General features: G+C 54.9%; 1 protein-coding gene and 1 long non-coding RNA gene across 5 annotated transcripts in view; one reads left to right on the forward strand and one right to left on the reverse strand.

Annotated features, from left to right (window-relative positions):
• ZNF423 (zinc finger protein 423) overlaps positions 1–26,212 on the reverse strand; it is a 319,206-nt gene that overhangs the window by 10,091 nt on the left and 282,903 nt on the right. For all 4 annotated transcript variants that reach the window (XM_070500329.1, XM_014857529.3, XM_070500331.1 and 1 more), the window contains 2 exons: positions 19,117–19,248; positions 17,383–17,498 (listed from right to left, as the gene is read on the reverse strand). In XM_070500329.1, coding sequence (XP_070356430.1) covers positions 17,383–17,498; positions 19,117–19,248 — 248 coding nt within the window. The remainder of the gene's footprint in view (positions 1–17,382; positions 17,499–19,116; positions 19,249–26,212) is intronic.
• Positions 693–24,012, forward strand: LOC139042338 (uncharacterized). Its single transcript, XR_011498974.1, has 3 exons — positions 693–16,394; positions 20,024–20,293; positions 23,790–24,012. It is a non-coding gene; the product is annotated as an uncharacterized lncRNA (long non-coding RNA).

Here is a 26,212-nt window from a genome sequence, read left to right on the forward strand (position 1 = left end):
ACCCGGCAGCCCCTCCTCAACCACTCGGAGAGAGAGCACAAGTGTGCCATACCTATCCCATCACGAGTCTCGACAATTATCTCCTCGTGCCTTCCTTTTTTCCAAAGAACTCGAGAATCCTCCCACCCACTGCCCCCCGCATCTCAGGGGGGAGGAGAGAGCCAGGCACTGTGGGGGGACGCCGCGGCAGGGCTCCTCCTCCATCCCAACTCCATCCACCCCAAACACACACACACTCAAGGATACCCTACAATCACATGCATACCCACTAACGGACGCCCTACAATGAAATGCACACACATACACACACCTCACAGCCCACAGTTACACACACACTCACAGATACCCCACAACGAACGCACACTCATGAATACCCCACAATCCCATGCACACAGAGACATTACACTGACAACACGCTGCAAAGTGGTTCAGGGGTTGGTTGGTATTTTTGGCGGTGCGCTCCCTGCACCGTGCCACTAACCTGCGTATACTCACAGCCCTGCTGGGACCCTCGGAACCCCCACCTGCCGACGACCTGGGCTCCCACCGGGCTCCCTCTTCCAGGCAAAGGGAGATCTCGGCTTAATCCCACAGTGGGTTCCAACTACACCCAGAAGAAATCCAGACCCCTGAGCACGGCCCTGCCCGTCCTACAAGATCTGGCGCCTGGTGCCCTGAAGCCTCACCCACCTTCTTCCAGCTCCTGAGACAGGCCAAGCTCTTCCTCAGCTCGCCCTCGGGGGGCCGTTCCCGCTGCCCAGCATGCTCCCGCACTTCTCGCGGCTCCTCCCCATCTGATTCCTGTCCCCTTGGAAAGGCCTTCCTGCTCACACGACAAGTGGCCGCCCATCACAGTCAGCTCTGCACCTGCACGGGTGCCCTTCCAGCACCTTGTCCAGCCTGCCAGGAGCCGGCTGTCTCCCTGCCACGGAAAACCACCCTCCCTAGGCCGCGAGTGGCAGGCAGGGACCTCACCGCTCAATTCTCTGCTGCTGCTCTAGTGTCCACTCAGAGCCTGCCCTTGCTAAAACGCAACGAGTGTTTCTGAAAGGACAGTCCGCAAGCCACAGCAGCGAAGCGAACCCTCCCCTGACAAGGTCAAGGGAGAGGAGCGGGAGCTGCCCCTCCCTGCGGCGTCTCCTGCCCCGCCCAACCCAGGGCATCTTGTGCTTTTTTCTTAAAAGTGGAGGAATCCTTTGAAGACATTATGCTAAGTGCAACGAGCCAGTCACGGAAGGACAAATACCGTGTGATTCCACTTCTGTGAGGCTCCTGGAGCAGGCTTATTCACAGAGACGGAAAGTGGGCTGGTGGGTGCCTGGGGCCAGGGGAGAGGGGAAGGGCGAGGCAGCGTTTAGTGCAGACAGAGTTTCAGCTTTGCAAGATGAAAGGAGTTCTGTGGACAGCGGCGATGGGTGCACAACAATGTGAATACACGTTGTGCCACTGAACTGTTGACTTAAAAATGGTTAAGATGTCAATCTTATGTTATGTGTGTTTTACCAGCACTTTTAAATTATTGCGGGGCATCCCACAGGGGAGTGGCCAGGTTGGGGGAGAGAGGTCGCAATCCACGCACACAAGGGAGGCGCTCAGGGCTGTTCTGAGCTGCTACCCTTCCGTCTCCGGTTCCGGGGGGATGTTGGCAGCTGCACAGACTGCAGCAGCGAGACGCGCCTGTGGAGGCCTGGGCTGGACGGTGGGGGGAGCTGCAGCCTCCAGGTGACACGTCACCTGCCAGACACTAGCTGGCCCTGGATGCAAGACCTCTGCCGCTCCGGGCTGCACAGGGCTTCCTCTGCTTGCCCGAGCCTGTGGTATAGTCAGCGACACCGCTCCCGGGGCTGGGCCCAGGGCCTCCGGAGACCTGCAGAGCCCAGGGCTCCTCCCTGAGCACAGGGGCCTGAGGCACCCTGCCGAGGGGCCGCCCCTGCAATCACGTCAAGAGGACCGGGCCCAGATGCCTTCAAACCCTGCTGGTTGGAAGTGCCCTCGTCTCTCTGCTCCTGCAGTCCGGGGGACGGGAAAGGGGGCAAGAGGCACACCTATAGACGCTAAGGATTTTGCCATGTTGGGAAAAAAAAGTGGGAGGGAATTTTTTTCCTTTAATTTTTCTGAAATCTTTCCAGGTCTTTACAACTTTAAAAAATTTATTGATGAAAATCTGATGAGAAAATCCAGCTCCACATATAGTCATCATGTTTTACAAGCCAAAAATCAGGACAGATAGCCAATAGCTGGGACGGAATGCTTGAAATCAGAGCTGTCCTGGAAAATCTAGGTCACACGGTCACTATACAGAACACACATGTTCAGGTCCCTAAACTAACCCAGTGCTTTTCGTCTTATAAATCATATTTTAAGACCTTGATCATATCCATTTCTACTTTCCACCAAATCTTTGCTAAAAGGAAAAGTTTCCTGCGTCTCAAAATTTCTAGAAAATTAACCCCTGTGGATGGAAAGCTGTTCTGGCCGATATTCTGAGGGTGGCCCCACTCAGAAAACATGGCCCATCACCCCCGAGAATGGCTTTCAGCCCCACATGGCCCAGCTCCCTTGCTGACAGACCCCAAGGCTGCAAGGCCAGAAGCTCTGAAGATGGACCTAATTTGCTATGATGAATTGTGGGCATGCTCCAGCGATGCAAACTGCGGCTGAGACCGATTACATTTAATGATCTCCACGGTTTTTGTGAAAACGCTTAGGTGTACATACTTGCCAGTGCAGAGAGGAAGTCCAGCCTGGCACAAAGCCAAGGGCAAAGGTGATCCCCAACACCCAGAATGGCTGGGCAGCCCATGGAGCTGATCCCACCAACGGGGCTGAAGAACACCATGGCCCAGCCTGCAATGCTTGATCTGCTCCTCTCACCTACACTCAGCTTCCAACCAAACTGTGGGCACATCACCACTGCCCACACACCAGCCCCACCATGACCCAGTGGGTCTGCCCTATACCTTCCTTCCCACCACCAGGCAGAACTCGCTGGTTTCCATGAGGCAAACCAAGGATCATCTATATCCCCGGTCTGTCCTAAACCACTCAATTCACCAGAGGCACACATGGGTGCGCGTGTGTGTGTGCGCAGGTGCAAGCAGCTTCAGGGTGGGGGGAGGGATGGGAAGCAGGTAAGCATGGACTTAATATATGAGGAAGGTGTCAAGAAAGCAGTGTAATTCCTGGTACTTACTTAGCACTCGATACTAATGCACGTGTGGCTGGATGGATGGGTGGATGGTGGATGGATGCATAGATGGATGGACGGATGGGATGGGTGGATGATGAGTGGATGGATGGATGGGTGGACAAATGATGTGTAGATGAGTGGATGTGTGGCAGATGGATGATGAGAGAAAGAAGACTGCATGAATAAATAAGTGGTAAGGAGAGTGGATGTGTTGATGGAAAGACAGTGGGCTTTGGAGTTCAAATCCTGCCTTAGCCACTTACTATATTTGTGACCTGAGGCAAGTCACTTCACTCGTCTAAGTACTCATTTACTCACCCGAAAAGTGAGACAAATAATACCTACCTCAAAGTCTTGTTGTGAGCCTCAAGTTAGATAACACATGCAAGAGTCTTTACAACATGTAAAAAGGTACACAGATGTTTAATATTGTCATAATTAATACTAACCACAAGGCTTTGCCATCACTGTCAACTCAAAAGCACGGGTGACCCCACAGTTTTGATTGGCAGTTTCAGGAGGAAGGATGGGGGAGACCGAGAAGCGCCACGGGTCAGGGATGCGGCTGTGGACTGTGCTTCCAGGTCTGGTTTCAGCAGGGGGATGGGCCAGTGAGCCAGAGAGTAGGGAGCCCCACGTGCCTCCCCTGCTCAGACACCCAAGCCCTCGTGGATGGGGTACACTCCCCACTCCCACCCGAGGCCCCACTTCTCCCTGCAAGTCTCCTCTTTATCGCCCTTTTCCAGCCTCAGTTTTCAGGTCTGCAAAACGGTGAGAGTAAAGAGCAACTCTAGTGGTCGCCCGTTGTGGATGTGCCAATGAGATAATATTTGCAAACTGTGCAAGCTACAGGACCTCAAGCTGAGCCCTGGGGGGTAGTGAACCAGGTGAGGCAGACCAGGTGGGGGTTGTGTTGAACTGGAGAGTACATCCCTGTGTCTAAAGGGGGCAGCTGCTTGTCATCACACAGGACTGTGGTCTGGGCACTGCTAGGTCTACTTTGTAGATGAATCCAGAACTCTAGCCATTTAGTGTGGTGGTAAAGAGGACAGAATCTGGGGCTGGTGGCCTGGATCGGCACTGAGCAGCTCTGTGGCCTCAGGGAGTTAGTCAACCTCTCTGTGCCTCAGTTTCCATATCTTAATAACAGAGGCAGTGTGAGGACTGAATGTGCTAGCGGATGAAAGCGCTAAAACTAATGTCCGGCAGGGACTGCCCTGGTAGCGTAGTGGTTAAGTCCATGCACTCTGCTTCAGTGGCCCAGGGTTCACAGGTTCGGATCCTGGGCGTGGACCTACACACCACTCATCAAGCCATGCTGTGGTAGGCGTCGCACATATAAAGTAGAGGAAGATGGGCACAGATGTCAGCTCAGGGACAATCTTCCTCAAGCAAAAAGAGGAAGATTGGCCGTGGATGTTAGCTCAGGGCAATCTTCCTCACCAAAAAGAAGAATAATAATAATAATAATAATAATAATGTCTGGCACTTAATGAAGCCCTAGAGAAATCTCCATTTTGAAACACAGATAATCATTTAAAGGTTCCGCAATCCCCAGGCCAAGGGCTGTGAGTTTTCACTCTGCTCTGTCAAAACGTTCGCGGGTGCTGTGCTCATGACTCTCCCTGCGTGTGTCCTTCCGCGTCACTCTGGAGCACCTGAAGGGAGGGAGGGGAGTGGCCTGCTCCCTTCCCGCCCAGACAATTCCAGCACCTGGCTTCCTCCTGCCCTCCGCCGTACTTCCTACCAATGCCATATTTAACTCCTCTAAGACCCCGGAGAGTATCAAATGCTCCAGTATTTGACGCATCACAACAAACAAAAATGTCTGACCAATTAAACTATAACACGCAAGTGAGGTATTCCAATTTAAGAAACGCTATAATGAGAAAAGTTGGATATGTTCAAATATGTCAGTGAAATACAGTGAGAGCTAACATATCTTGAACCACTATGTGCCCAAACTGGGCCTGCTCTTCATACGTCATATTTCCATCTCCCAATTGTCCCCATTTTCCTGATGAAGAAACTGAGGGGAAGCAGCTTGCTAAGTCATGCAGCTGCTGAGAGGCAGCGCTTGGATTGGAGTCCAAACAGCCCAGTCCTAAGGCTGCCTCCTCCCCTCTCGCTGTCCCCTGCTCACCCCCTCTGCCTCCTGGTGCCGCTGAAAGAGACACCCAACTGAACCCATCGCCTGCCCTCACCCACGTGCAGCCTTGGACGAGCCCCAGCCAGGCCACGTTTGATCTTGTCTCCACTCCAGAAGCAGAGCAAGCAGGGCCACACTCGTTATTGACACAGCAAAATTAATTTCTGCCATCTCCTCAGACTCCCCCCACGCCGGCCCCACCCCGCCTCTCCCGTGAGTGCTGACACGCGGCTGCTGACGGGCGCTCCTGAAATGCCAACTTGCATTTCTCATCATTAATTTCTTCCTAAATGTCATTAGTAATTGTTCCTGCTCAACCAAAGAGCGCAATCCGGGCTTCCGCCGAGAGCAGGCAGTTCTCGTCTCTCACCTGGTGGGGCCGAGCACCCCCGGCCGGGCCAGACCCTGGCACCCCTCCCTGCAGGAGGTAGCCGCCCGCTCCCAGCCAACTGCGGTATGGAGACACAGCAGGCCTCGTTTGAAAATGGGTGGGCTCGACGACGGAGAGAAGCCTGACCATGCTCCTGGGGCAGTGGTTCAATGCTCAGGCTCTTAAGCCAGGCTGCCTGGGTTCAAATCCCACCTCTGCCGCTGCCTAAGCTGTGCCTCAGTCTAGAATAAGAGCTTTGGCTTCATAGGATTGTCCTGAGGATAAAACAGGATAATCAGTGCAAAGGGCTCCCCACAGTGTCTGGGGGCTGTTGCTGTTACTATTACTCCCCACCAGGGTTAGGCTCAGCCCTGCCCCTTACAAACCAGGTGACAGGATGTCGAGCATCCCAATCATGAAAGGGGACAGCAACATCACACCAGTTCTAGCTTCAATGCCACGCCCTCTGTCAGGCCCTCTGGGGCAGGGACTGTGTTCCATGTTTCACAACATTACATTGCAGCCTGACAACAACCCTCCCAGGGTGGCAGCGCTGGCCCACTGTCCAGGCGAGGACGGAGAGGCTCAGAGGGGACGTCACGCGCCCAAGGTCACAGCCACAGCAAGAAGCCAGTCTGAGATTCACACCCTCTGGCCCCCAAGGCCCGTGTCCTTCCTGTCCGTAGGGCTGCCTCTTTTTTAAGGCAACGAGGGGCAGGGCATTGTACAGGGCAAGCCTCTGGGGGCCTCTGGGAGCCTCTGACCCACCCGGCGCCCACTGTTATTAGTATTATCGTGTTTCTAGGAAACTGCAGGCATTTGGTCACGGCTGGGACAGTGCCGGCGAGGGGCCGGGCTAGCAGCACACAATGGCCGCCAGCTTGAGGCTCCTGGCAGCTCCCCCATGCCCATCTGTCGTGATGGCATGGTGCCCCTCTAAAGTTGGTTGGCCCCTGCCCTAGGGCATGAATGACAGGCTCTGATGGGCAGACGGGCAGCCTGAGGCCGATTCCAAGTGCCATCTCTGCCTGGGGCTGGGCCTTGGGGGGGGCCCCCAGTCTCCACCTGGGCCTCCGCACACTTCATCGCTCAGGCGGGCGGAGCCCCAGGGCTCACGAGGGCATCTGAGCACAGAAGCCGCTGCCCACCCAGGCTGCCGGGAGCAGGGCACCCACACATGCTGAGAGCTGTGTGACCCCCGGGTCACCCTCTGGACCTCTGGCCCTCCTGGGAGGAGTGGCCTGCCCGACTGCCCCCAGCACCTAGGACCCAGAGGCCTCTCATTGGATCCTAAGAGCTTGAGAGTCGCCTGCAAGCCCACGGCCTCAGGCTCAGGGCTAAGAACACAGACTCCAGTGTCAGGCTGCCTGTGTTCACAGCCCTGCAACTCTAGCAGCTGTGTGACCCTGGGGAGCCTCAGTTTACCCATCCGTGACATGGAAATCATAAGATCCCCTACTTGTTGGGTCATTGTGAGGTCTCAAAAGACTACGCATGTGAAGAGACGGAGTCAGGCTCCCAGTAAGCACTCAGAAAATGTTGTCTGGTTATAACTGCACTGGGGTGAGTGGCTTAGGCTTGCGCCCTGGACCTCAGAAGGACAAGAAGCAGAGTCAGTGTCCACCCCTGCGTCTTCTTCAGACGCAGACCCTAAGTCATCACACACAGCCCCTCGGGAGGTTCAGCCACCCCAAGTGGTGGCAGTGGTAAGAGATGGTGATGATGACAATACAGCACTGGGAGCAGGAAAGACCTGGATCCTGCTCCACTCACGTGAGTAAACAAGAGACACAGCCGGGCGGTGCCTGGGGACACAGTGAGGAAGGGGCAAAGCTCAGCCTCCCAGCCTCCCGTGCTCTGGCGTGGGGCCTCGCTGCTACGTACATCATGTTGCACTTACCATCTGACAGGACCAGGTGATCTGCCCCAAACTGGACTCTAGTGCAGCATATTAGACTCCATTATGCCACAAACACACAGTGAGCCTTCTTTCTGCTTGTCCCCATCGGGGCACTGTTCCTCTCCACACAACACGAGGGACTCAGGCCTCTGTGTCCCCAGCACCTGCACACACCTGCGCCTAGTAGGGGCTCAGTAAACACTTGGGCTATACTGAGCACATCCACACACGACGGACTGAAGGAATGAGTCAATGAAGCAGGGAACCGAAAGCTCAGGGGCACCCAGATCACGGTCACAACGATGATGACGATGACGACAGTGGCTGATGCTTACCAAACCTTGACTCTGAGCCAGACCCAGTGCTGAAGGTTTTTCAGGCACCACTGTTTCCAGTCCCCCAACACCCAGGAGGAAGGAACTGTCAGTAACCCCCATCTACTGAGGTCCAGAGAGGGTCAGTGACTTGCTCAAGGTCACAGAGCTGCTCAGTAGTGGGGCTGGGATTTGAAGCCAGGCTGTCTTCTGTCCTGTGGTGTGGGCACGGCCTGGCACTGCCACACCATGTTGCCACATTTAACAGAATTCGAGCTGTGCTGGGCTCTGGTTCCCACCCTAGTGGGGAAGGCAAGAAGCACAAGGGATCGTACCCTGAAGCATGCGGTAAGTACCCACAGGAAACCTCATGAAGTGCTCTATGCATGAGAACCCTCGATCTTCACAACTACCCGAGACAGTAGGTCTTACCCATTTTACAGACTAAGAAACTGAGGCCAGAGAGGCACAAATGTCTACAGGACAAAGTAATGGGGGCGGGGCAACCTGGGAGGACCCCAGTGCAAGGTGCTGGTGGCCTGGCACCTCCCTCTCGCTGCCCCGAGCCAAGCCCAGCCAGGCCTGCTCCCCTGAAGCAGCAGCCAGTGTGGACTGGGCTGTCTTTAAAGCAGGAAGAAGGAAGACGCTGCTACTCACAGGAAGCTCAGCCAAAGAGTCAAATGCTAAGCATGTGCCTAGAGCACTTTAATTTTTAATTATTATTAGTTATAATTATCTGGCTGAATCTGACGGCAGCAGCACAAAGAGGCATGGAGGCTGGCTCCTCGGTTACCCATCTTGTAAGACCAGGAGTTTTAAAAATGGGCTCCTACAATCCGCAGTTGCAGCTTCCTTCTTTTTCTCCTTTCTCTGTTTGTGTTCTCTTTCCTTAATTTTCCTACTTTCTAGGAGCTAAAAAAATATGATACAACATGTGATAAATGGATGGAGGATGGATGGATGGATGGATGGATGGAGAGGAAGTCTTCAGCCTCCAAAAACTCACATTAGACTGGGAAGTCAGGTATAGACATAGTTACTACAACTGCACTGGCAAAGAGATCGGGGTTAAACCCAGGCCTGGAGAGGTCATAGGAGGGAGGGCTTCTCAGAGAAGGGACCACTTGAGCTGGGGCCTGAAGCCTGGGAAGAGAAGGGCATCCAGGCAGAAGTGTCAGCAGGACCAGCACCTCGGGGAAGCACCCACCTCGAGGAGCAAGCGACACAGCAGCCCCGAGGAATGAACCAAGGGTGTGCTCACCCCACTCCAGCCCCACTGCCCTCTTCTCTGTTCCCTGGACACCACAAATCTGCCCCTGCCTCTGAGCGTTTGCACTGGCTGTTCCTTCTCCTGGAACAGCTCTTTCTACTCCTGGCTCCTTCTCAACCTTCAGGACTCAGCTGAGATGCCAGCCTTCCCTGACCACCTGATGTGATTGTTCATCCCCAACATTCCTCAGCCTTGCCCGACACATGCACGCACATGCACACACACACACCATTCTCCGTCACCGCACAGTGTTTGACTGTCTTCAAAATTCCACGAGCTGAGATGACCTAGTTTCATCTTCACTGACTTATCACTGGTGTCTCCCATAAAACGTCAGCTCCATGAGAACAGGGACCTTGTCCCCCTGTTCAAGCTGCATCCTGAGCTCCCATGATGGTGCTTACGGTAGGTACTCGGTACTAAATGTTTGTTGAATGGAAAAGGAATGAGGGAAAGGGTCAAACCAAAAGCTCTTGAGGCCTGAGAAGGAAGGGTCCCAATGGAGCTCAGACCATGCCCTGGCTCAGACACCTCCCCCTGGCTGGCCACCAGGATCCAGCCTGGCAGGGCCCGCAGGCCCCATCAGAAGGGCTCCGGGCTGCTTGTTAGAATACCTCGCTCTGCTTTAATCAATCGTAATCACGTAGCTGGAAGCGGCCCGATCAGGCACACACAAGCAAACAGCGTGAGCTAATCCTTTAAATGTGCCTGCTCAACGCTCAGCTGGCCGCTTTGCCGCCACGGCCACACTCGGAAAGCACTTCCTGCAGCCCCTGGCTTTGTCAGTGAGGGAGTCTCGATTCCTGGGCATGGGACAGGCCCACGGCTCCCCCCAGCCTGGCCTCGTCATGGAGGTTTGCAGGATGCCAGAAGTTGCAGATGCCAGAAGAGCCTTTCTCTGGCTCCCACCTCCCTGGGACAGTGCCCAGCAGGTCCCAGGTTGCCGTGACGGGGGAGGCAGCAGCTCCAGGAAGCCCAAGGGCTTCTGAGGCTCCTGTCTCCAGGACTGGACCTAATCCTTCCTCTCTCCAAGCTGGCCTGAGCTGAACTAACACCCTGGCTCATTGCAAGAAGCTTTGCAGGCTCCTGGCCTCAAACTCCAGCCTGGCAAACCCGGCTCCGGGCCTGGCCCCTGCAACACGGGCCTCCAGGGTGCCTCCGCCTGGCCCCCAGAGGAGAGGGCTCTTCTGCATCCCGTTACTGCTACCGTGCCACCTGCCCGGCCCAACTACTAAAATAGTTTCTGGGTCCCCTGACACAAAGGCTTTTTATAGTTCAGCACTGCAGGCCTCATTTAAATCTATTAGCTCATATAAACGGCAATTCATTTAAACTTTGGAGGGTTTCTGTCTGCAGTGGTGGCGAAGACAATCAGCTTTGCATGTGGCTCTGCCATTTGCTAGTGACCCTGGCCAAATCGCTTAACCTCTCGGGGTCTCAGTTTCCATATCTGTAAATAGGGATGAGAGTACCCACTTCGTGGGATTGCGCTGAGACAATCTGTGTAAAATGTGTAGAACGGGGCCTGGCTCACAGCAGGGATCCAGGCAGGGTGGCACCTGTTACAACTATTTCCTGTCAGTTTCAGGGGAGCTCCTCCACACGTCAGAGGTCTATAGGGCTGGGAATCTGCCCACTCCCTTTACGCACCCTGCGGGATGGTGAAGAACGGGGTGCAGGCAGGCTCTCAGGACGGAGAGAAGGAGGCGCCATTGTGCCCTGTGTCTGTGGGCACAGAGGTGTCCACGGGGAATCACAGACGGCTGGGCTGGGCAGGCAGAGCACCCTTGCCCTCAGGTCAGCCGACCCCTGGCAAGGGGCCCATAGGGCCCCAGGCCTTCATCTGCTAAGGCCTGAGGCTGGAAATGCTGGGCCGACAGCCCTCACATTTTTGGGGTCTGTGGTTTACAGAGTTGTGTCCCAACCTCAACCCAATCGGCACAGCACCCTCCACTGAGTCCGGGCCCAGCCGAGAACAACAGGGTCCAGAGAGAAGGCCCAGGCCATAGGCACTCAGAAACGTGTACAAAGAGGACTTGAAGTCGCGTCCTTGGCCCCGCTCGATGCCCTGTCCACCTTGCCTCCCTGCCCTGCACACCCAGCTCCTCCCCACGGCCCAGGGTGGCTCTCCTGTGCCTGTGGCCTTGAGACTTGGCTAGGTGCCAGAGGGAAGGATTCAGAGTCCCACTTTGTTCAAACTCAGGCCAGAAATCATGAAATCACGGCAACCTCTAATGGAGAGACCCTAGAAAGTCATCTAATCCTCAAACGGCTCGTGCTAATAATATGCTAATAATAATAATGGCAAAAATAACTCCAATAATAATAATAAAGGTAAATAACAAAGGTAGCATCTACCAAGCTCTTCCTATGTGCCAGCCACTGTGCAAGGGCCTTACACAACACAACTGTGAGGAAGGAAACTATTAACACCCCTGTTTACAGATAAGAAACCTCAGGTCCACAGCTGGTAAATGACGGAGCAAGGCTTCAAATACAGAGCTGCTCTCCCAGAGACAATGCTCCCCGCCTCCTCCTGCAGCATTTCGGACAGGGCTCTGTTTGCACACCTCTACCAGCAGGGACCTCACCACCTTCCATTTCTTCTATTTGTAGACAGCTTTCCCAAGGAGTAGGCATCTGGGGTGTCCACCAGCCCACGCTCCCCTCCTCCTGCTGGTTTATACTGTGCGGCCCCGCTCTGGGCCACGGCTCACTGGAGCAGGGTTGGACAGCTGACCTGAGCTCAGCCCTCAGATTCCCTCTCCAGGGGTCTAGAACCTGCTGCCTGTGCGCTGGCTACAGTCACTACTTCCAGGTGAGCTGGGTGTTCTTCGTGGTTATCTGTGTAACCAAATCCCCATGCTAAACCCCCTCTGTCCAAACAGCCAGCTGTGTCTGTCTGGGCAGAAATGACAGGAGCCTTGGTGGCGCTGGCCACCTTCCTCCTTGTCTAGAGGAGCCCAGAGGGTCAGGCTTCAGGAGGAGAACACAGCACAAGCCAGAAAGAGGCCAAGGCAGACGGTCACTGCCTCAATAAACGGACGGTCCCGGGGAACACGGCCGACAACCACGACACTTCTTGCTCTTAGCATCCAAAAGCCCCCGTGTCCCTGCAACTCGATCCCTGTCCTGCTTGTGTGAACTGCAGAGAGTGAGCCTGAGCCACGACCGCCAGAGGCCAGAAGGCACGCCCGCCAGTCTGCCGCCACCACAGTCTTGGGGCCCCTAGAAGCACACTGCGGAGCCCTCTCCCCAACAGGACTTAAAATGCCTGAAGGCGGCCGGCACCACACTTCCACTGCAGCCCATCCACGTCCGATCCCGACCTAATGGTCTCCAAAAGCTCCGAGTCAGGCTGGATCCCCACAGCCAAGCACACCGCCTGAGCACTCAGGGTGTGGGGTGGAGTGTGCAAGTATGTGCTTGTGTGTACATTTAGATGAACCTTGCTTAGTCTCCCCTATTTCTTACCCCCCTTCCAGCCCCTGGCAACTATAGGTCTGTTTTCTATTCCAATATTTTTGCCTTTTCCAGAATGTCATGTACACAGAACCTTACAGGATGGAGCCTTTGGAGTCTGGCTTCCTCACTTGGCACTTGGGACTCATGCACGTTGTGCATGTATCAGAGCTGCTTTTCATTACTGAGCAGTGGTCCGCTGTACGAACGCACCGCATCCATCTATCCATTCACCAGGTAAGGGACCATCAGGGGGTGTCCAGTGTGGGGCCGTTATAAATAAAGCCACCATCCTCATTCACATAGAGGCTGTTGTGTGAGTATGTTTTCAGTTCTCTCGGGTAAACACTTGCAGTAGGATTGCAAGGTCATATGTTAAGTATATTTTTAACTTTATAAGAAAATGACAAACTATTCTGCTATGTGGCTGCACCATTTGGCACTTCCACCACGACGTATGAGAGTTCCAATTGCTCCTCCACACCCTGGCCAGCACTTGGTGTTGTGCGTTTCCTGTTTTGTTTTAGTCATTCTAACAGGTGTGAGGTGGCATGACCCTGGGATTGTCATTTGCACTTTCCTCTTGACTAATGATGTTGGGCATCCATGCTTCTTTGGTAAAGTGTTGAAATTTTTCGCTCATTTTTTGGTTGATTTTTCCCCCTCATTATTGAGTTTTGAGAGGTTCTTTTATATGTTCTGGATACAAGCCCTTTATCAAATATGTGATTTGCAAGTATCTTCTCCCAGTCTACAACTTTTCATTCTTTTAACAGTGCCTTTCAAGAGCCAAACTTCTCAAATTTTGATGCATGGTATAAATCAGACAATTTCTCTTCCTTACTTTGTTTCCCATCACAATGGGGATAAAAATCCAAACCCCTTCACTGTCCCACAGACCCTGCCGTGACTGGGGCTCCACCTCCCAGCCCCCTTCACACCATCCCCCCAACTCACTGTGCTTCAGCCACACTTTGCCTTCCTTGTCCCCACAATACGCCAGCTCCCACTGGCCACAGGGCCTTGGCACTGACGGCCCTCTTCCACTCTCTCCTTCCCTCTCACCATCCAGGTCTTGGCTCAAATGCTATCTCTTCAGAGGCCCTCCCTGACCACGCTCACCAGGGAGTACCCACCCTCACCCCCATCACGCTCTGGCCTATTACCTAGTTTCATGTTCTTATGTCATTGACCCCCACTGGACAGTGACCATCAATCCCTCTAGAATGCAGGCCCTAGGGGTGTTTCTCTGTCTTGTTCACCACTGTCTTGTTGGTTCCTAGTTCTAGTGCCTGGTGCACAGTGGGCCCTGCAGATAGATGCTGCGAACAAATGAGCAGCAAAGCTCAGCTCCCAGTCATGCTCCTAATCGCTCTGTCATTCATGTGCCCCGGTTTGTCCAAAATCCTCTAAATTAATCTCAGTCTTTGGGCGGAGCCAGGTGAACTCAGAATCAAACAGGACTTGTACCTCCCTCATCCTGGCAACTGTGCTCCTGTTAATGCATCCTAAGAGAACATTCCCTTTGGAGGCAGACACATCACTGACACAGCCCAAGCTTGCCAGGGTCCAATCACACCTCTACTGCCTCTATATCCACAGCAGGGCCTCCTGTCCTACAGTGACAACAATCCTGAGCTTGACCTTCCTGAGACCTCGCAACCCAGACTTATGTGTGCCAACGAACGTTAGCTTCTCTGAGTCCCGCACAGGACCTCAAATGACATACGGCCAACAGAGCTGGTCAAGGCCCCAGCAAGGCCCGGGCCTGTGTCCTGCCATACCACCCAAACTCCCCACGCCACCCCAGGGAAACAACACGCTCACCCGCCAGCCCCAGCCTCAGCGTAATGACAATGAAGACTTCAATCCCTAGACAAACCCTCCTCTCAGAAAACCAGAAAACCACTATTCAAGTTACTTAACGAAAGCCATTATTGGCATAGATTTGGCATTGCTACAGCACTTCCACATTTAAATGGTCTGTAATTAAAATCACTAATTGCAGAAAATAGTGACTCGTTAAGGCTATAATTTAGCGAGGTTCTCGGCATTTGAGGATCTGCCTGAAAGGCTGGTGGGGTGACCCAGGAAACCACCAGCTCACACAAACCATTCTGGCGTCTGGCACAGCCTGCAGCCCCGGGCGGGCATAGCTGGAGCGAGACCCAGCTTGAAGCTGCCGCTCCCTACACCTCTGCTGCCCGAGGGAGGCCACTGGCACAGTGACACCAACAAAGCCCAGAAGAGGCAGAACCGGGAAACTTCTCTGGGAAAAACCTTAAAGCCAACAAGAAGGAGAGCAGTCATCCCTCTCCTGGCATCCAGGACAATGCTGGAGGACGGGAGGGCTGAGCAAGTCTGATGTTTAAGTAAACCATAGTTTATATGTGCTAGTGGGTCTAAAGCAGGCTGTCATGTCAGGCTATAAAAAGCCTCAGGTGTCTGGGGACCTGGGGCCTATTTTGGAAGCTGGGCCAGGCACGTGAGGCAGGTGGGAGGCTGAGGCCCAGGGTGCACCTGGGAGGAAGGGCGCACGGCAAGCAGGTTCCCTGGACGGCCCGGACCCAGGCACTGGCACTAATCCCCCTTGGTTATAGAAGAGCAGGGACAGCCAGCCGTCCCCCAGCCTCAGCACAGAGGCACAGCTCAGTGTGTGGGTCAGTGGGGAGACAGCAGTGAGCCCAGGGCAGGGTCACTAACTTGCTGGTGGCTGTTTGGAAGTGGAACCCCCACTCTGGGCCTGGGTCGGTTACTCTGTCCCACAGTGTGATGGGATGAAGGCTACATGAGAGATACAAGGACTTAGAGGAACTCAGAGGGGCCACCCAGAGAATAAAAAGCAACAGGCTGTTTGCAAACTGTGCAGGCACTCTTCCAGGTCAGAGGCCAGGCCTGCCAGCTCCGCCCACCCAGCTCTGGCACGGCCAGCCCGTGGGACCGGGACCCTGACTGCCGATGTGAATCCCCCATGCCCTCCACAGGCCTGCTTTCATTTCCTCTGGGCGACGCTGCCAGCTGCTGTGCAGACAGGCGGGACTGGGCCTGGCTGTGTGGACAGGCTGGAGCGCAGCGCGGAGAGGAGTCTCCCACGCCATGGGGTGAGGCTGCGCCCTTCCACCTCAGGAGAGGGGCACCACTGCTGCCCCCGAGCAACTTCAGGACTTTGCCCCGGCTGCCACGGCCTCAGCTCGTCCCGCAGGTGGCGGCGAGTGCCAAGTGCGGGATCAGCACTTGCCCAGGCGTGCGGGCCGGGCGCGTTCCGGTGGGCAGACACGCCCTACGGGCCCACATGGGCTAGTCCTCAGGGTGCTAACAGACGCCCGCTCTCCTCTCCTTCCAGGCACAGGGAGGGACGACCTTCCTCACCCCTTTGAAACTGGGCATGGCCAGGGGACTGGCTCTGGCCAAGACAATGTGAGAGGAGGAGACGTGTGTCATTTCCCAGGGCAAGCTGGGAGAGCCGGCGGGCGAATCACCACCTCCCTCTTCTCCCCGCCTGGTGACCACGCAAGCAGGAGCGGAGATGGACCCTCCGAGGGCCCAGGTCACTGAGTGACCATCTGAGTGTCGTGAACAGGCCCTCCTCTGCCACCTACCTGGACACGTAACACGAGCAACAAACGAATCCCTGTTGTTTGAAGACACTGAGATGAGGAGGATGTTTGCTACTGCAGCATGACCGAGCCTGCACCCCAACTGAAGACGGCGTCATTCACGGTTTATGGCACTTCAGCAGGTCTGTGCAGACATGTGGCCTTCCTGTGGCCATCCGTGCAGCACTTCCCCTTGGGCTGGGGTGTTATGCTGTGTGTGCAGTGTTACTCTTTGACGACGGTGTTTCCGCGTGTGTGTGTGCGTGTGTAGGAACTATGTGCATGGAACTTTCCTGTGTGTGTGATGACACCACCTGTGTACAGTGCATGTGTGATTTTTCAGTGTGCACGTGTGGTATTTATGGTAGGCGCATGACCTCTCCAGTGTCACAAGTATTTCTTGCAAAAATCAGTGGATGAGAAGGCAGTTTCACGTGGACACAGATCTTGGTCCTCAGGAACCAGTAAGAGGTGGGGGGCCCCACGGGATGCCGAGGAGAGTGACTGCAGGTGCCTAGGGAGGACCCCCACAGCAGCTTCCCTTCACAAGGGCCCTCTCAGCTCTGCAGGCCCTGGATGGGGATCTGAGGAAGCTGCTCAGGGCCATGTGCCTCTCCTGAGGCCACATCAGCCTGGGAACCCCTGGTGGGAATCCGTTGCTCTGCGTTGGGGCCCAGGCTGGTATCCACTGCTCTCTTGGCTGGCTTTCCTGGGACTCTGAGACCCCAGACCCAGGACTCAGCCATGCCAGCCATAGCTCCAAAGCTCAGCCAAACACCATCATGCAATAGAGGCGGGGAAACGGAATCCCCAAGAAGGGCAGGGATTTGCCACAGAAACACCACAAACATAAGCCTTTGGACTCCTGCTCCAGGATCTGCTGCTACATCCTGGCTTTCCTGAGAATGCGAGGCCAGCAGAGGCCCAGAGGGCATACCCTACGTCAACCAGCCAGGAGGGCAGCCGCTGGCTCCAGACCCACAAGGCAAGTCCAGCCACCTGTTGCTTTTCCAGTTGGGGTGATGCTGAGTACAAGGCCTCATCACCATGACTTCACCCCAACACCCTCGGTGCCAATGGGGGCCCCAAGGAGGATAAGGAGAGGTGTGTGCAGCAGACGAGAGCACTCACCTGCAGCTCGGTCTGGAAGAAGAACTTCTGTGGGCACTGCGAGCAGTCATAGATCTTGTCCTCTTGCCCGTGCACGGCAAAGATGTGCTGCTGCAACTTGTTGGCCTGGACAAAGACTAGACACGGACATGGCCATCAGGGGCCAAACTCTGGGGACACTAACCCAGCCACCTGGCGCAGCCGCTCCCACTCCACTCACAAGTAGGGATCACCCAGACGTGGACACAGTCAGCCAAACAATGGGCTATTGGGAGCATTGGCACCTACTAGAGGGAACCCAAGCCAGTGAGGCTGAGCTCTGTCACTTACAGTCTGTGCAACATTGGACAAGTCACTTAACCTCTCTGGGCTTCATTACTTTATCTGAGAAACGGGGATCATTAAAGTATGTAGCTCACTAGATGGCTGGGAGAGTCAAATGGGTTAATGCTTGCAAAATGCTTAAAAGATGCCCTGCCACATAACTAGCCAAAATGAACGTCATCATTGTCGTCATCATCATTCGCCAGATACCTTCACCGTGTGGGCTCCTTGAATACAGCACTGGCCTGTATGGCAGCCACTGGTGTGATCCCCATTTTATAGAGGAGAAAACTGAGGCCCTAGGAGTGTTAAGTGACTTGTCCTTGGTCCCGCTGCTATCAGGTGGCAGAGCCAGGATCTGAATTACATAAGCTTAGCACAGTGTCTGGTACAAGAAGGTGCTCGAGAAACAGGAATTACTATTCTTTCTGAGGTTATTGTTGGCGTCCTTAGACCCCACACAGGGCCCCGGGGTCCGGGATCAGCTCACCTGGTAGGCCCCTCGGTGCAGCCCCAGCACAGCCCTAGAGTGTGACATAGCAGATAGGGGCTCCCAGACTGAGGGAAGAGGCACCGGGCATGCCAAGGCTCTCGGGAACTCCAGAGGGGTGTGAGTGTGTGAGGACATCCCCATAGCAGAGCGCCTCCCTCAGGCATGTCCCGGAGCAGGTCGCATGCCAGCTTCCCGGCGGCGGGTCCACAGGGCAGCCTCAGCCCTGGGCACAGGCAGGAGGTGGCCCTGAGGCAGCTGCATGTCTGGGAGGTGAGCACCTCAGAGCTCCCCTCCCGCCAGGCACCTCCCCAGGGGGGCTTCCCGCCATGGCAGACAACAGATGTCGGGGGAGGCAGAGGCAGGCCAGGCTCCCCCACACACCGGCTGCCATCTGGGCAGCAGGAGGGGGGCCAGCAGAGCCCCTGAGACTCGCCTCAGGCTGGGACAGCCGCTCGCCTGGGCCAGCAGCCAGTCTGGGGCCTGGGGGCTGGGGCCTTGGCCGGCAGAGCTGCCCTTGACCCCTGCGGCCTAGAGCACGGCTGGAGCATGCACTGAGACAGGCCAGGAGGTGTGCAAAGGGAGAAGCCCCCTGTGCTGGACAGAGCTCGCAGCTCAGGGAGATGGGCACGAAGCCTGTGAGGGGCAAACTACCACGGAGGGCCGAGGCCAGGGTGGACAAAGGACTCGCAGCCACTGCATGCAGGGGTGAGGGGGCTGCCCAACTTGCCTAAGAGGAGATGCCGGAGAGCACAGACGGGAGGGCGTGGGTCAGCTCTAACAGAGGACGCAGGGAGCGGGGCTGCAGATCCCTGGGGCTTTCCCCATGAACTCCAGGTCCACGTCAGACCAGGCGAGGCCCAGCAATTAAAGGGCTGGGCCCCTGGGTCCCTTCCCTCTCCCCACGTGCTCCCTGCCAGACACATGGCAGGGCACCTTACCTGTGAAGCACACAGGGCATTTGAAGGTGCCGCCCATGCCCTCGAAGCTGTGCTCGATGAGGTGACAGAGGAGCTTGGCCGGGGAGTCGAACATCTGGTTGCACAGCTTACACTCGTGGTTGATGCCTTCCTCTGCAAGGAGAACCACAGCCGGTCAGCGGCTCTGCACACCACGTCCTCTGGGCAGCGGCCCATGGCCCAGGACCCCTCAGGCCAGCCCCAACCCAATCCCCAGAACCAGGGCTGGTGTGGGGGCCGAGGATGCCAAGATCCATCTCGCTCCAGATGGTCCAGCCCCCAAGGCTTACAGACCCCAGGGGCCAGCTCCTAATATCTGGCTCTTGAAAGTGTCATTTACTGTGATTTCTCCTGCTGGTCCAGCAACAGCTTGAACCCGAGACCACGTCACAGTGGAGAGGGGCCCCAGATGGAGTCTGCACGGAGAAGGGAGTCCAATAAGGATTTTAAAAAATCCAGTTGAGTATTTACTAAGCATGTACTATGTGCTAGGTACTTTGCTACGAGCTGGGGATTCTGTGGAGAACTGAGCAGACCATGTGCTTGCCCCCACTCTAGTCGGGAGGAAGACAGATAAATAAAATGGTCCCCACAGAACACAGCGTCGGAGGTGATGTGAAAACAAGGGCGCCCTCTAGGAGAGGGTGGGGGCAGGGCCCTGATGGGGGTCGTGCAGGGCCGGCCTGAAGGCAGCAAGGGGGCAGTGTGTCTGAAGCTCAGGGGCGGGGCAGGGGGGCAGGGTGGGGGTGAAGTCAGGGTGGACAGAGGGACACACCGCAGAGGGTCTTGCCAGCCACTGGAAGACTTGGGGATTTTCCTCTAAGATGGATGGGCAGCCACTGGAAGATACTGCAAAAAGCAATAAACGCTCTCCTTTTTTTGGAAATAGATGGCCTATCCAGTGGATCACAGACAACGGACAGACACCCTGTCCTGCTTCCAGATCAGAACATGGCTCCATCGCCCCACCTGGGAGCTGCTGTGACCCCAAAACTTCATTCAAAGTCACCCGGGGAAGGGAGCATGGCCCCGAGTGACAGCTTCACACCAGTGTCAAGAGGCGCAGAGCGGACATCTGAGCCCCCGCCCAGGATCAGCGGGGCAGAGTGCAAATCCTGGCCTCTTCATACCGTGTGGCCTGGGCATCAGTTCATGCTCGGTAAGTGAGGGCCACCTGAGACCCTGCCTCATGAGAGTCATGGGAGGGGCCGGTGTCTGAGGCCCGTGTGGCCCGGTGGTCAACACGGGGTAGAAGGAAGTCCCAGCTTAACCATCACATCACCCAGGGTTGGAACCTGGCTCTGCCACTCATTGCGTGATCTTGGGTAGTTATATAACCTCTCTGTGCCTCAGTTTCCTCTTTTCTAACACATTCAGTCACAGCCTTCCTTATGACTACACAGCTATTAGAATGGCCAAAATCCAGACCACTGACAATACCAAATGCTGAGGAGGATGCAGAGCGACAGGACGCTCACTCACTGCGGGGGGGAGCGCAAAATGGTACAGCCACTTGGCAGCTTCTCACCAAACTAACATACTCACCATCCAATCGAGCAATCTCGCTCTTCAGTATTCACCCAAAGGAGACGAAAACTTACGTCCACACAAAAACCTGCACATGGTGCTTACATCAACTTTATTCATAATCACCCAAACTTGGAAGCCACCAAGACGTCCTTCCGTAGATTAATGAATAAGTAAACTGGCACATCCAGACAGTGGATTATAATTCAGTTGTAAAAAGAAATGAGCCAGGAAAAGACACGGAGGAACCTTAAACACATAAGATTCAGTGAAAAAAGCCGATCTGAAAAGGCCACAACTGTATGATTCCAACCACATGACACTGTGGAAAAGGCAGAACTATGAGACAGTAAAAAGATCAGCGGCTGCTGGGGGTGGGGAGGGGTGAGCAGGTGGAGCACAGGGGATTTTTAGGGCAGTGAAAATACTCTATATGACATTATAATGATGCATACACGCCATTATATATAAATTACACATTTATAGAATGTGCAACACCAAGAGTGAACCCCAAGGCAGACGATGGACTGTGGGTGATTATGAGATGTCACTGCAGGTTCATCTTTGCAAAAAAATGGACCATTCTGGTGAGTGATGTTAACAACGGGGATGCTATGGATGTAGGGGGACACAGGCGTAAGGGAAATCTCTGTGTCTTCCTCTCAATTTTATCATAAACTCTAAAAAAATAGTCTTTTAAAAAAAAGTCAAATCCTCCCCTGCTAAAAAACACCCTTCCTCTTATAGTCGACTCGAGAATTAAATAAGTCAACACATGAGAAGGAGTTTGACCAGCCCCGGCACACAGCAAGTGCTCAATAAGTGTTTGTTGCCAGGCAGGCTGGTATCAGTGAGAGTGTTATCTGGGACATCCAAGGACACAGGCTCCCCCTCGGGCTCCCCCAGGGAACCAGCCTCACCAAAGGCGCCAGGTGCTCGATTTGCCCTCAAAGGCAAGAATTAGGTAGCAGAGGGGCTCTGCCAGTGGCAAAACAGGAACACAGATGGGCTGAGGCTCCTGGCCAGGCCCTGGGTCCCCAGGCCCTGGCAGGGGCTGGCAGGGACAGCAGGCATCCCTCCGGCCCAGCCGTCCCCCACAGGCATCCCACCGCAGAGGCGGACGTACACGTGTGCGTGCAGGTGGGCCTGCCCCACATAGCCCGCTGGCTGGAATCTACCGGGTGTTTGTCATGCCCCTGGAGCCCCGGCAACTAGGCCACATGCACCCGACAGAGATGTGCGCAGAGCTTCCATTTATATGCGGAAAAGGGACTCATTGACAAGTCCTGGGACACAGGGCTGGCTCAGCACGCTCGCTGCACGGGCCTCACGCACGTCCTCCACGTCCCTTCGGGAGACCCTCCTCATAATTAGAGATGGCCTCCAGTGGGGCACTGCCTCAGAGGAGCCCCCACACACCCCCGCCCCCACACAAACAATGCTTCTCAGGGCTTGGCACGGAGTATGGGTTCAAGGAATGAATGAAGGAATGAACGAGAGAGACAGACATCAGCTTTATTTGTGGCCTTCCTATTAGAATGTGGACACTTCTTGGACATTAATGAAGTAATGAAGTAGAGGGTGTGTGAAAATGACAATTGTACGGAGGTTTCTAGTATAGTTTATAATACACATTTAAATTTATAACATACCTTAATTTAAGTTTATAACATAAATTGAATCTCAGAATTAACCCTGCTTACTGGGAAAAAAACATTTCTAGGAAAGAAAAAATGGGTTCAGAGAATTAGAGCACTTGCTGAAGTAACACAACCAGGTGGGGGCAGTGCTCTGAGTCTCTCCTTATTCGTATGTGTTCCACCTGCACACCACCTCCAGGCAGCCTCCCCTGAGTATGCCAGCACACACGGCTGCCCCTGTCTGGGCACAGCAACTCTGCATTCATGTAACCGGATCCTAGGAGTCTTTCTGATCCTGGCAACCAGGCTACAGGTGCAGAGGCTGTCTTCTCCTCCTCAGGCTCCCAAAGCATCAGGGCCAAGCTGGGCCCACAGGAGGGGCTCGGGAAATACTCATGGGACAGAGATGCCCCTGGCTGGGCCCTGTTCCCCTGCCCAGCCAGAGCTAGCTCCCTGGGCTGAGATGGCAAAGGAGGATTTACTGCTCTCCGCCAAGCGGGGGCCTTTGTCCACTTGGCTGTGAATGGAGACGTGCCAGTCTGATACACAAACACCGAGAGGACAAAGAAGGCTCCTGCAACTTATAAATCAGAGAAATCATGTCTGACAGTCACTTTCCGTTTTCTGAGCGCTGAGCAATTCATCAGCCGGTCCCCTCTGATTCATAGTTGCAGCTACACCCTGCACCCACGTTCATAAATATGTGCACAGTCAGGCAGTCCTGGAGCTGCAAGCAGGTTCCGGGGCCTCAACAGCTGCCATTTAAGCAAATCACAGCCCCAAACCGGGGTGATGTGAGGTTCCGGGCTAATTAGATCAAGAGCCAATGGATGGCTGCCGGGCCGCTGGTCCCTTGCCTCGCTCTCCCCCAAGTGTTAAAGAGAGTCAAAGCTGGGAGAGGGCAGAGGGAAAATAAAACAAGCAAAAAGTAAAGGTGGGGTGAAAATAATAAAGCCTGAGGGGACCCCACAGACCTGGGACCTCCCGAGGCCAGGCCAGATCTGATTTGCAAATCTTTCTGAAGCCCGAGGCCCTCTCCCCACCGGAGGGGGTGGGAGTTGCCCCCTGGGGCGTCCATTATGTGTACCTCCGCCCGTAAACCATCCGGGAAAACTGGGGAGGGCCAGGGAGGCGGGTGGCCAGGGAGGGGCTGCCCTAGTTAGTGCCGAACACTGCTTGCTGTGACCCAGTGGAGCCAGCCCGCGGATGCTGATGGAATTCGCCGCCGCCGCCATCGCTCTCACCCCGCCGACGCCGACAACCTCTTCTTCTGTCCCAAGTCGCAGGGTCCGCAGATAGCGGCACCCTCCGAGAATAACTTTCCTGAATTATATAAGATCACAGGCGGAGCGCCGACACCTTGGAGCAGAATGACAAAGCTGTCTGGGAGCCTGCAGGCCCCGGAGCCCCGGCGTGGGGGCTGGAGGATTTTGTGAGTTAAGACGCACAATTGCTTCGTCTCCTTTCTATTTTTTCTTTTTTTTATAGCACATGACAGGCATCCATAAGAGAGACCTCGCAACTCAAGTGAATTATGCAGCCGGGCTCATTTGTAAAGTGGAATGTAGATTTCACCTGCTCGCTGCCCCAGACCTTCCCTCCCTGTCCCCATAAGTCAGGGCTGGCACAGCAATCTATTGATTGATTATGATTTTAAAAACATAAAAATAAATAAAGCCCCAAATTGCCAAATAAACAATCCAGCAAGCCCAAAAATCTGAGTCCCCCATCTCTTTTTTTTTTTCCTCTGCTCAAGAATAATAAGTGTTAATTTTACACTTCATTTCTCAAAAAAATAATAGGATGTGCTTTTACTTAAAACCAAGTCAGCCTGCTGGAAGCTTTCAGGCTGAAACTGTGTCAGCCCAAAAGAGGAGCAGAGGGCTTTGTGCGGGAGCATCGTGCCGAGATGACAGCTCCCTGTAATGTCCTCCGCACCGACTTTTGTCTCCAAAAGCATTTGATCCCTGGCAGACACACACTTATTTCCATGCAGGTCTTGGGGGAAGCCGGGAGGAGAGAGAGCTGATTATCAGGAGCCTGAAGGTGAGGCTCGGGTGGGCCCCACTGATGTCAAAGGCAGGCCTGGGCACACATTCGGAGGCCATAATTTGCTGCCCAGGAGGGAGGGGCAGCAGGCTGCCGTGAGGAGCCGACAGGGCATTGTTCTTGGGCTCTGATGCACTGAGCCTGACCTGCTCCTGCCATCTCAAAGGGCCTTATCTGGCCCTTCTCTAAGTGGGGACCCCACTTGGGGAAGCTGACCCAGGAGTGTTATCATTAATGGGTATGCGTTTCTAGGAGAGAACCAGTGACGGCTGCCCGTGTGGACAGGAGGCATTACGCCACCTCCATTCAGGAAGCAGCAGTTAAGGACACAAAAGTTAGAACGAGAAACACTTGGGTTTGAGTCCCACTTCCATCACTCACTCACTGTGTGCACTTGAGTAAGTGACGTAACCTCTCTGAGCTTCAGCTGCTTCTGCTAGAAAATGGAAAGAATCATCACAGGGGTTTTGTAAGGCAGCCGAGCAGGCTTCTTCTGCCACAGGACCCCTGCCCTCAGTGCACCACTCTCCCCAGACCGTCTCCTCATCCTCCTCCCCTCACTTCATCCGGGTGACTGCTCCAGACCCCCACCCCACCCCGGCTGAAACAGCACATGCCCCATCCTTTTGAGTACCTCACCCACCTTTAATTTCCAAGCCAGTGCCTTCCACCACCTGCCGAGTTGCAGAGCCGACTGTTTTCAGTTGACTCACCCGCAGAGGAGGAGTAAGCGAGCTCCCCAGGCTGCTGCTCCTTGCCGCCCCCAGGGCCTGGAGCAGGGCCTGGCAGCCAGCAGGCACCCAGGGAAGAGGACATAAAGACTTACATAGAGCACTCAGGACAATGCTGGGACGGAGCGGGGAGCTGGTAAGTGCTGGTTACCATACTCCAGCGGTCCCTCCAAAGCTCGCAGCACTCATGGCTTATCACCCCTGTGCCTGCCTTCAGGGACTGTCCACCTGGATCCTCACAAGGTAGCCTGCTCCAGGAGTGCAGACACGGGGGATCTCCCTTGACTGACAGAAGAGGAAAGGGACGCTTGGATGGGTAGGGCTGGGGGTGGGTGGGGAGCCATGCTGTTCACCCCAAGCAGCTCTCTCTGGCTTTAGAAAATACAAAAAAAGGCCCCAGGACTCGAGCCCTGTGCTCCTTGATATCCAAAAACGCAGCTGAGAAGGGCAGACTTGAGCCTGGCGGAACCCCTTGCCAGTGCCAGCTCCAGTGGGCAGGAGGGCTGGGGGCTTTCCCAGGTGAGGGGAGGGGCAGCGCCCTCACCGGACAGCGTGGGCCAGCCTTGGGCTATGGCACCGTCTCTGTCTGTGCAGCAGTATTTCTGCGAGTGGAAGGAATGCAGGGGAATGCACGGGCTACCGCGCTGAGCTGGAATTCCTCCTTAGCAGCTCAGGTAATGAACCTACCAGACATCAATTCCAGGGCACCAGGGGCTGAGCCCACAGCCTACCCCAAATATCAGGTTTTGTAAAGACCCCTGAGGTCCAGAGGTCCAGGCTGAGACACACATGGGGCACATGGAGGTAAGGAAGAGGAAGAGCAGAGGGCCCGGCAGAGGTCAGGGCAAATGAGGAGGCAGGAGGGGAACTGAGGAGAGGACCCATCCAACACCGCGCCAGTAAATAACCAGCCACAGACACATGCGGAACAGGATGCAGAAGCGTGGGCCCATGGAGGACTCACTCCTTTGTTCTCTGTAAGGAAAAAAGACCTTTGGGCAGAAGAGAAGAGGACAGATGGTAATACCTGGGCAGCCCGATCAGACTTCATCTATTGATTTGTCATTAAACACCACAAGGAATTTAATGAAGGCAGGCTGAGGGGAGGGGAAAGGATGACATTAGGGCTGG

Source organism: Equus asinus, chromosome 28, assembly GCF_041296235.1.
Source record: "Equus asinus isolate D_3611 breed Donkey chromosome 28, EquAss-T2T_v2, whole genome shotgun sequence".
NCBI lineage: Eukaryota > Metazoa > Chordata > Mammalia > Perissodactyla > Equidae > Equus > Equus asinus.